The 11,261-nt window shown below is 43.6% G+C and overlaps 1 protein-coding gene across 1 annotated transcript; it reads left to right on the top strand.

Annotated features, from left to right (window-relative positions):
* Nucleotides 1-287: 287 nt before the first annotated feature.
* On the top strand, nucleotides 288-10,026 carry slc7a8b (solute carrier family 7 member 8b). The gene is made up of 12 exons (XM_071512697.1): nucleotides 288-371; nucleotides 999-1,216; nucleotides 2,972-3,176; nucleotides 3,813-3,964; nucleotides 5,400-5,525; nucleotides 6,536-6,689; nucleotides 7,239-7,362; nucleotides 7,569-7,672; nucleotides 8,194-8,290; nucleotides 8,396-8,545; nucleotides 9,002-9,179; nucleotides 9,540-10,026. The coding sequence occupies exons 2-12, from the start codon at nucleotides 1,069-1,071 to the stop codon at nucleotides 9,665-9,667; spliced, it is 1,566 nt and encodes a 521-aa protein (XP_071368798.1). The 5' UTR covers nucleotides 288-371; nucleotides 999-1,068; the 3' UTR covers nucleotides 9,668-10,026.
* Nucleotides 10,027-11,261: the final 1,235 nt, after the last annotated feature.

The raw sequence follows: 11,261 nt of genomic DNA, 5'->3' as shown, positions 1-11,261 counted from the left end.
CCTTTATAGTCACCACTACATTGACTGGATACTGTGGCAGTGTGAGAAACTTCAAGTTTTGCACTTGAGCCATTTACACAGCTTACAATTTCAGTAGAAATCAGTGTATATAGCTATCAAACAAAGCATCGGGCCTAACCACAGGCCTCCGTCCAGAGGGCGGGGCTTGAGGCATGTTGACAGTTTGGGACGCGCTGATTGGTCGTAAATAACAAGCTTTTCCATTTCTCGTCGACGCTGTCAGCTGGGAGTCTTTTGTTATCCTGCTCATCGCGGTCAGCCGACAGAAATAATGCTGAACATGCAGTCGGTCACTTAGCAGGCAGCTCTCAAGTGGAAATTTTTTTTTTCAAGTCGCCGCAACTGAAAAGGTGAGTGTCCGTTATTTGAATTGCCTCAATTTACAAACAAAGTAGCTACATTTGGAGGGTCATATTGAGACTAATTGCAAACCCTCACAGTCATGTTTCAGGCAATACTCGTTAACCTCCACGAGGACTGTTAAACCAATAAAGTTTACCTTAAATATCTTATCGTTTACCAGTTTGGTGGCGTTTCTTAAAGCTAATTGCCACTTTTTGTATTATTATCAAACTCACATGGTTTCAAAGTCTGTATCTGGTCACTTTGGATCCACTTCCACAGGCAGTGGGTCGGTTCATCGCGTCGCACTCATTGAATTATTAATGCTGTGATGTAGTTTCTAATTATAGCACCGCTGTAGCCAACATAAGAGGGGGGGGAAACCACCGGCATCAGCACGTTTGACATTCAGAAGCTTTATTGTTGCTACTAGCAAGATTTGTAGAGCAAAGGGGAAAATGTAACAGTGGGAAAGTGTCTTGATATTGCTGTTGGTATTTGAGAATGTGTCCGGTCAGTGGAATAGCATCTTTGAGCATGCTGTGTCAGATAGGAAAAGTAGTAAAATAGGGCTTTTTCTTTTAACAAAATTGTGATAGCCTGCCTTACACTTGCTAATTTGTTTACTGGTGTAGGCAGAGCGGTGTCGCACCTGTCACCTGAACACCAAAAGGGGGGAAATATTGGAGAGAGGAGGGCCTCAGGATGACCGCGGGTCCGAGGAAGCGGAGCAGCAGCAGCGGCCAGTCGGAGCCCGGAGACTCCCAGTCCGACGCCGGGAAAGAGGCAGCAAGCTCCGGGGTGGCTCTGAAAAAAGAGATCGGCCTGGTCAGCGCCTGTGGCATTATAGTTGGTAAGTCCAGCCATGCGGTGTTCCCTTCTGTCACCATAAGTAGGTTAGTGCTGAATGAAAATGTGGGTGAGCCATGACTTCCAGTCAGCGAGCATCACAAAGCAAACAACCACCGGTATGAGGAAAATCAATTACATTTGAAGAGAAACATGAATTTCTGCTTTAAGACCCCATATTCATATACCAGTTTGATATTGATGATATTGATGTGTGCCATGAATTTATCATCAGGAAGATTTGTCAAGGCTAAAATGGTGGATAAATTGAGTTAAGCTGGGTTTACCCTCCACTATATCCTTTATAGAATCTAAACTTGATTCTGTGTCAACCACAAGTGAAAAATCCAGCAAGTCTTTGTGTGCTGTCATGGCATTTTTTATGGTTATTCCCACAAAATGACTTGAATGATGCAAATCATTCACTTTGTTTGTTATATTTAAAATTAATATAACATTCACAACAGGTATTTACTTGTTGGGAATGTCAGAAATGTAGCTGAATTCGGGTGTGACTGCCACAACACTGCACAACACTGCACAGACATTTGCATTGCAATGAACACTACCGGCTGTGAAATCTCTTCCCTATTGAATATTTATTTTTATCCTCAGCCTCTCTCTCTCTGATTGCTCGCCAAATCTCCAGTGCACAAGCAGCATCGTACATCTTGCTCTTGCTCATCCAATGTCACTTTCATGCTTGCAGGGATTCACTGGCTGCCATCACACCTCCTCAGTCCCTCCCTGCCTCCCACACATGCAGAGAAAGTCGATAAAAAGTAATCCCACTAATGCTCGCCCGCCGGTGTCGAGATAGCAATTTCCATTACCATCAGTAGCATGGATGGAGTGCAGCGGCTGCACCATTCACAAGAAACACCCAGACCCTGCACACTTTTTCCGTTGACCCAGATATGATAAATAGATTTTTATGGATAAAAGAGTGCAAAGGCTCATAACTCGGCACGGGTTAATCAATTTCTAAGCATTTCAATTTCATTCTTTCTTTGCCATTTCACATTTCTTCTGGCTGTATCTCTTTTATTGAATCGCTGCACTGTGCAATCCAAAATGGAACATGGATTTTACTGAGTGGAAGCGGTAATTATGGAGTACACCGCCCTTTCTCTTTGTTCAAGGGGCTGAGTTAATGCTGTATGGGGAAAAAAAATCATTATCAGACGGGAAAGCCTGACTATCACCAGCCTGAATTTGATCCTGACCACAATAGGTTTTACATGGGCTGAATGTGACCTTTATGAGCAAAAATCCACATTTAGTATACTTGATATACCACAACTAATGCTGGCAGTGCTTCACAGTAGTCAAGTGAGAGGTACAAATGAATTTTCCTAGGGCGGGATCCAGAACAAGAACTAGAGCTATTACACCAAACAGTAGTAGATGAAAGGGGATTTTCAGTTTTTACATGCGATTGGTCTGCAGACAGGAAGCTGGGGATCAAGTGACAGGAAATGGTCACTTTCTGTTATAGTCCTCATTCTGCTCTGCCTACGTTTCACATTTGTTTTCTTATGCTCATTTTTTCATGCCCTTGTTTTTCTCTCACTGTTCATGAACATGTACTATCTGCAATACCGCCCTTCCTGATACAGATGATTGATGATGTAACTTTCCATGCTTTTTTTTTTTTTAGGGTTTATTTGAAATATTGCATGAATTACAGCATCAGTCCCTGGATGAGCATCTGTTTCTTAATCTGCTCTCTGTGCCTCTGTGTTTTTCGCTCTCTCAGGCAACATAATTGGATCGGGGATCTTCGTGAGTCCTAAGGGGGTTCTGGAAAACGCTAGCTCAGTGGGTCTGGCCATCATTGTGTGGGTCGTCACTGGAGTTATCACTGCTATTGGTGCTCTCTGCTATGCAGAGCTGGGCGTGACCATCCCCAAGTCAGGGGGAGACTACTCCTATGTCAAGGATATCTTTGGCGGACTGGCTGGGTGAGAGAAAAATATAGATGGCCATATAGATGGAAATGTTATCACTTGTGATACCAGTGCACATTTGAGAAAGCTGTTGGGCTCCCAGATTAATGAATGTTTGAGATTACATGGGATTCTGTATTAAAATGTGTCTCAAATCAATGTGGTTCTTGCGGTATTATGCTACATGAAAGCAGCCTCAGAAATTGCCAAAGTTACAGTGGGCCTTTTGTAATTAATGAGACACACACACACACACACACACACACACACACACACACACACACACACACGCATACATACATACAGTCACATTGTAAAACTCCCTCCTAACAGCCATGCACACATTACAATAACACCCCCTTGTAGTGTAGTTGTGTATTCCCAACAACCCCAGGATGCCACTGACCCAGTTCTGCTCATCTCTCTTGTCTTTCACAACAATGCACTAGTGCACATTATAGAGTAATGCAGTTAGTCGGTATGCTAATGTGGCAATTAGTTCTTTTTGTTGTCCTACTCCATTTTGCTTTAATGAGGGCTGGTACTCTCCTCACACAGTGTTGTGCTTGTGTGCCGGTGTGTGCGCACGCCGGTGTGTGACATGAGTCTGTTGCCGTGTCTCATTAACCGGCTGCCTGCGTTGTCCCCCAGGTTCCTGCGTCTGTGGATTGCGGTGTTGGTTATCTACCCCACCAACCAGGCTGTGATCGCCCTCACCTTCTCAAACTACATCCTGCAGCCCCTCTTCCCCTCCTGCCTCCCCCCGGAGACCGGCCTTCGCCTGCTGGCTGCCGTCTGCCTGCGTGAGTCATAAAATTGAGCCGCATTTGAAGATTAAATTGGAGTGATTGCATTTTGCCTGCTGAAGTCTTCATTATGGCTACAGATACAGTTCACGATACAGCATAGTGAGGCCCTGGTGAATGTTGAGCCCATTTTCAACTTCACATGGTGGCTCCAAATGGCAGTGAGAGATAAAACTTTGAACAGAAATCATGTGACGTGACCGTGACGTCAATAAACTGCACACAGCAAGCTCATGTTTACCAACCTGGCCGGTCTGTGATGCTTAAAGGGATGAGAGAGACAAAGATCTAACGTCAGTCAGTCCAGCTTTCTCTGGACGGAGCGCTGCTCATTGCCATTTAGGACAGTTTTATATTTTGCTGTTACATTTCGATTTGTTTTGTCTAAAACCAGAATTTCATTTTGGCAAATAGGGCGAAGCTACAGTGTCTCAATTAGGGGGATGGGCTCTTCTCTGTTGCAGCTGTACTTTGTGATTTAGGCTGATGAGACAGCTGGATTTTTACATAAAACTCTTGCCTATCCATTGTCAAGGGTTGTTCTAGAGCACAATAGCCTGCAAAATCTTTCTGTGCGAATAAGTGGTTTAGTATTGTCATAAAAGCTATCATATAATGTATTGTTTTGATATTAAATTGCTCAGAATTTACATGAGCTGAGACAGCTGTGAAAGAGAAGAAAGAGAACTTTGTACAAAAAGAAATCCCCTCAACCCATCTGTCTCCTGCAGTGCTTCCCAGTTGGAATCTATTGAACTCATCAAAGCATAATTTTACTTGACACTTTTGTGTCACGTCTCCCTGTTTCAACCTGCAGCCCACGGAGACAAGCTAGTCACTGTCAGTATGAGGTTTTCTGCAGCTCACTTTCACAGGTTCTGAACAATCCCGTTAGTGTAGATTATAGCAGGTACTCAGGGCCATTTGACCAGGTTTCATCAATCAGAGAGAGAGAGAGAGAGACAGAGCAGCAGGTGAACTTGGTAGCACTCTGCAGGCCTCTGGCAAGTGATGTCTGTCATGACCCAGGCAGTCTCATGTAATGAGCCAAAAGATGCTCTAACTGGCTCAGGAATTTTGGTTTTGTCTCTTCATGGTCCTGCAGACATTTGACAGCTGTCTGGCAAACAGCCTGACATACCTGTTTTTCTGTTACTTTGTCAAAGGGTCGTATCTGTTTTTTTTTATTTTGAGGACACACACCAGGCCTCTGTGGTGAAATATGTACCAGGTTAATATAAAGAGTTGGACATGAGCTCTTTTTTCAGCTTTATAGGTTGCATGAATCATGTATTTTTATGCACATATGTTTCTAAAATGGTAGGACTATAGAATCCCTCACCCACCTTATAGAGCACACAAATGTGATTGGAAATTCTGGTATAATGTGGACCTATTGTTGATTTATCATGTGTCCTCTTCCTGTCCTCAGTGCTGTTGACGTGGGTGAACTGCCACAGCGTGCGCTGGGCCACACGGGTCCAGGATGTCTTCACTGGTGGCAAGCTTCTGGCCTTGGGCCTCATCATAGTCATGGGCATTGTCCAGATCTGCAAAGGTAGTCTGTCTCTCTCAATCTCTCTCAATTTCTCTCTTGAGCTCCATCTCTCTCGGTCTCTCTCCATCTGTCTCTTTGTCCATGTCTTTATCTCTCAAGACACGATTCCAAATGGCAAAAACTGAGGACTGTTGGAGAGGAAACGCTTCAGCTACCATCACAATACAGTCCCCTCGTGCCTCCCACGGGATTTCAGTGATCCCAACGTGAAAGAGGGATTACAGTTCCTCATAGCTCTTCATCCCGCTCATAATCCCCAGCCACACTCTACACAACCACACTGCCAAACCCAGCGAACCAAGCCGTGCTCACTCGTATGACTTAGCCGCCTCGCATCCCGCTTTATGTGGGAAGAGAGCTGGACATGCAGCCGACTTTATATATCTCAGGCACTTTGTCCACACTTTTATGTGATCCTGTGTTGATTCTCACTTCTTATCTGTGCACAGTTGAACATACTGTATCAAATAATGAAACCCAAGACGAGTGTTTATCTTTTTGAGGATTTGTGGTAAATCAAGTTCTAAAAGGGGCTAAACCTGAAGCACGGGGAACATGACAGAGCTTGTTAAAAGCCAGTTCAGTCAATATCAGTTGGATGTTTGCAGCATAGTTGACTAAAACAGGGTAACTGTAGGTTTCAGCAAGTTAAATCCCTTTTAAGACCATCTTAATGCAGTTGGAATTACATTTTTCAACAATCTTTCAACATAAATAAATCTGAAATATATCGGAATATAGGTCTGCATAACCAGGTGGATTGCTTGGTAGAGAAGTGGTATTTTTAAGACCTCTGCAACTGTAATTAAGACTTAAAAGGCTACAGTTAATTGTATTTAAGACCTTTAAATGCCTTGACATTTAGATAATTCAGTGTTAGACTGTTGAAGGACCTTCAGACACTCTGTAAAAGCAGACGGTATCTGGTGCCCTCTGCTGCTCAGGTTGTGGTGGTGAATGTGAGCAGGCGCTAGAGATGAAGCTGGGTCATGTCTGCGTTTGGTTCCCAGGTCACTATTACTGGTTGGAGCCAGCACATGCCTTCGAGACCTTCCGAGACTACGATGTCGGCATGATAGCGCTGGCCTTCCTGCAAGGCTCCTTCGCATACGGAGGCTGGAACTTCCTCAACTATGTCACGGAGGAGCTGGTCGACCCATACAGGTGAACAATACACACACACACACACACACACACACGCACACACACCTTCTGGAAGCGTTTGCTCATGTGACTTCTGCCACTTGGACATATTTAGAAAGGGCACAATGTTTGCGCTTACTACTAAATCCAAACAAAAGTTATGGTTTCATGAAGAATTGATTTCGATCAGTGGGTCTGAATGATTTTCTTTAACTCTCTGTATCAAAAGCTAAAAGTAATTTTTATCATTATCCAAGTTACAAGAGCCACAGAATTTGGTATGATGGAATCAAAGATTAAGTCAAAGAACATTTTTTGATGTCCCAATTTTTAGAGAGAGGTGGGGAAAGTGAATTATTGTATTGAATCAAAGGTTTAAAAAAAAGCCCTCATGGAGGTTTTAATATGGCATCACACTGAAGCCCTCCAGCCACAGAATTGGTTCCCATATGGTGCACCGCCGTATGGCATGTAGCACCCCGGCAGATGGGACAAGACGAGATGAAAGCGCTGCCATGTTGTCGTGCCGGCATGAGATTTCTTTTGTGTACCTCGTCCTTCATCCTCCAGGAACCTGCCCCGTGCCATCTTCATCTCCATCCCCCTGGTCACCTTCGTCTACGTCTTCGCCAACGTGGCCTACGTCACGGCCATGAGCCCGCAGGAGCTGCTGGCCTCCAACGCTGTGGCAGTGGTGAGAACAGACACACAGTCGAATCATCGGAACGAATGAGCGGTTTATGCATGTAGAGTCCATCATTGTCCCATGTTACATGTCATTCTGAAATGTCTTGATTAGTTGCTACTGTTTTAGTTAAGTGTTTGAACCGTTTGCCCTTTTCTCCTCCTCCTCCTCCTCTTCTCTCTCTGTCTCTCCGCTCCCAACGCTCTCTCTCCCAGACGTTTGGAGAGAAGCTGCTAGGGGTAATGTCATGGATCATGCCCATCTCTGTGGCGCTCTCCACCTTCGGGGGGGTCAATGGCTCCCTCTTCACGTCCTCGCGGTCAGTTTGTGCTTCCCCCGCCTCCGTGTCTCCTCCTCCGTCCTCCCTCGTTTCCCTCTCTTTGCAGCTTCTGTGTGAATTGTGCTTTTTCTGTTGTGTCTCATTTCCCATGCGTACATTTTTGTCTATGGTTGCGCAAGGAGAAACGGAGGTAAACTAGGTGAAAATGAGAATATAATCGGGAGTAAAACGAACTAGTGGGGACCCTCCATTGGAAAATTGTATTGTCTAGAGGGATATTTGATTCTGGGAAGTTGGAAAATTATATTGTCTAGAAGGATATTTGACAGCAGGTCCCAGTCCCACTCTGCTGACGCAGCTTTACTCCTGATCTGCCCATTTCTCACCTTGGTGTAAAACTGCACTCGTACTCCCATAGAATCACTTGAATTGTGTATTGTTGCTGTACTTTCCTGAGCCGTTTCCTCAGCTGGCAAGCGCACACGGTAAGCAAAGCAGCAGTTGGCCCTTCTCTCAGGACGAGTTGTCTTTGTTTCTCTCTCTCTCTCTCCCTCTCTCAGACTGTTCTTTGCTGGAGCGAGGGAAGGCCATCTTCCACGCCTGCTGGCCATGATTCATGTCGGCCGCTGCACCCCCATCCCGGCCCTGCTGTTCACTGTGAGTCCTACCACACACACACACAAACACGTAATTATTTACTCTTTGTCCTCTGTGTGCCCTAAGTCTTCTCCCTGTGAAGAAATCATTACGTTCCCCATTCAGTGTATCTCCACTCTGCTGATGCTGTGCACCAGTGACATCTACACCCTCATCAACTACGTGGGCTTCATCAACTACCTCTTCTACGGCGTCACTGTCGCCGGGCAGATTGTGCTGCGCTTCAAACAGCCCAACATGTATCGACCTATCAAGGTAAAGACACTGTCAGACCAACTTATTGGTCAGGTCTTTTGACGGGTTTATCAGCAACGCAAAGTTTTGCTATTTAGATATATTTTCCATGTGTCTTACACCCTTTCCCTGTCTGTTTAAGCCAAAAATCACATCATTTTTCATCTCTTTTGTATCGTAAAAATAATGATATACTCACACTCAACGTTAAACAGTGTCTGGAATGAAAAAGTTAATTCTGGAGCTTGAATTATGAAGTATACAGTATGTCAGGATTACACTGAAACTTGTGTGAATCTCTTGGATATGACAAATAGTGTTGAAACTATTAAAGCTCCATGACCTCATTATTTTTCTTTTGTTTACTGCATTTTAAGCTAGTGTGCCAAGGGGATATTTGAGGTTTACAACACTATGGCAGTTATTATCCATTTTTTATATATATAGTGAGTGACCTGTCCATCCCCCGTCCTTCAGGTGAGCCTCATCTGGCCAGTGATCTATCTGCTGTTCTGGGCCTTCCTGCTGGTCTTCTCCCTCTACTCGGAGCCGTTGGTCTGTGGTACTGGTCTGGCCATCATGATGACTGGTGTCCCTGTATACTTCTTTGGAGTCTACTGGGAAAACAAGCCAGAGTGCTTTGACAGTACCATTGGTAAGGAAATGTCCTGTTATTTTAAATAAAAGGTTATGGAAGACTTTACTTTTTTAGTAAAGAGTAGATGTTCTAATAAATACAATAAACCATGTGAGTCCATGTGACTTTAATTACAGGCCCTGGTTTGCTTGTAATTGGGCAGTTTGAACCTGAACAAACCAAATGCAACAAAGTCAACTTTTCCAGGAGTGGATTCAGAAATGATGATAAGGACCATGTATCTAGGCAGAGACAATTGGTGCAAAGGATGTTTTAGTTGGGATGAATGCCAACAAGTGTCCTTCAAATGAGGAATTTACAAGTGAGAGCCATTGCTGGTACAAAATGATTTTACCTGTCTCTTCCTTTGCCTTCCAGGTAAGATGACCCATCTGTGCCAGAAGTTCTGTTTGGTGGTTTACCCACTCATGGCCCAGAGGCCGGAGCCCTGTGGGCCTGCAGGGAAAGATGGAGAAGAGGAGGAAGAAAAGCCCATAAACAGCTGATTGAACACTTGCACAAACAGACACACAGACATTTGCTCACACCCCACAGGGGCTGGAAAAAGAGGCTTGGAGAAGACTCCCAGAAAGAGGAACGGCAACACATTCACCTAATGTAAACACTCAAGGAATATATTCTGTAGCACTGGATTGTCTGTCTCTTGAGGTGTTCTTTGACTGGCCTTAATCCTGAACAACACTGCCTCAGTCTAAGTCTTTTTGAGATGCAATATCACTCATTTTGAACATAAGTTATGACCCATGCGGTAATTTTTCCTGTCTTCAAATTAGAATTTAAAAGTTTGCATCTTTGTATTGTCTTTGATATTGTCTTCTTGTTTGTCTGTCATTTATGGTTTTTGGGGGGACTGGAAAAAACTTTTAATGTTCAAGTTCTATGTATTGTGCATATTATTACATCATTCTCGTAACACTAACATGAAATGACATTTCCTATTGGTTTGTTTGTTTTATTCTCATTGGATTCATCACATCTTTGTAATTTAAGTCAAATGTTATTGATAATTATGTCAAAATGTCTCCTTTTGAAATGCATACAGCCAGAATAGGCTTTTGAGAGCAAATGGCGTGTTTGTTTCTGTTTTTAATGGCACGTAGATCTCTAAATCCTATAATTATCATAACAAGTTGATCATTGGCTGATGAGTGAACATGAAGTTTTGTTTCCCTCTATTTCCCTTTTCAAGCTCACATTGACTTGACACCTCAGCCAGACCACATCAGTTCAAATTCTGTCAGTCTCTGACTGCAGGTGTGCCATTCTTGTGATAGATTTGTGACAAAATCAATAATTATATTCCTTTAACATATATCAATATATTGACTGAATGAGGATACTTGAGGATACTTGAGGCCGAATACTTGAGGCCCTAGTGTAGACCTGGAAAAAACAAAGATGGATTATTGTTGCCACTTAAGGTGTTCCAGCTTTTCCAAAAAAGAGTATTAAGAAAACTCCACATGCACACAGTGGTCACAATGAGAAGCAGCCTCCATCGTCCATTGCACGATCAATGTAATTCCTTGTGGTAAACCGCGATTCCCCCAATAAAAAATCACTATAATATTCTTATAGGGACATAGTGTGTATGCAGTACTCAGTCAGTGTATAGTGACCTTATCATACTCTATGGGTTTTTTTTAAATATCGAATGGTATTACTGTAGGATTTTCTGTGGCATCATTTTTACCTATAGTATTTGCATGATATTTGAAACTTTTGCTGTGGTATTTGTATGGCGCCCCTCTAGAACTGTTGGGATTGCTGTAGTTGTTTTCCGTAAAGGTCACGCTGCTTTGCACCGCATACAGTGGCGAGTTCCTTGGGCTGCAGGCTTTATCTTCTCCTCATGCATCTTTTATCCACCTGTTGGGACACCTGACGTAGAGGAGGCGGAGTCCACGCCCAGTGACAGGTCAAATTACGGAAGTGATTGGTAGCGTTAGCAAGCCGAGCTGCGTCAAGCTAGCCAGAATAAGGCAGAATAAGAACGGAAAATATGCGATTTCGCCTTCAAAATAAAAGCATAACATCTGTCCTTAAAAAAAAAACAGTATTTGGGTGTGCAGTACAGAA

Source organism: Centroberyx affinis, unplaced genomic scaffold (assembly GCF_046629955.1).
Source record: "Centroberyx affinis isolate AG114_WGS23_722 - 3 ecotype Tasmania unplaced genomic scaffold, CSIRO-AGI_Caff_v1 ptg006448l_1, whole genome shotgun sequence".
NCBI lineage: Eukaryota > Metazoa > Chordata > Actinopteri > Beryciformes > Berycidae > Centroberyx > Centroberyx affinis.
This window is presented reverse-complemented; position numbering and strand designations above follow the sequence as displayed.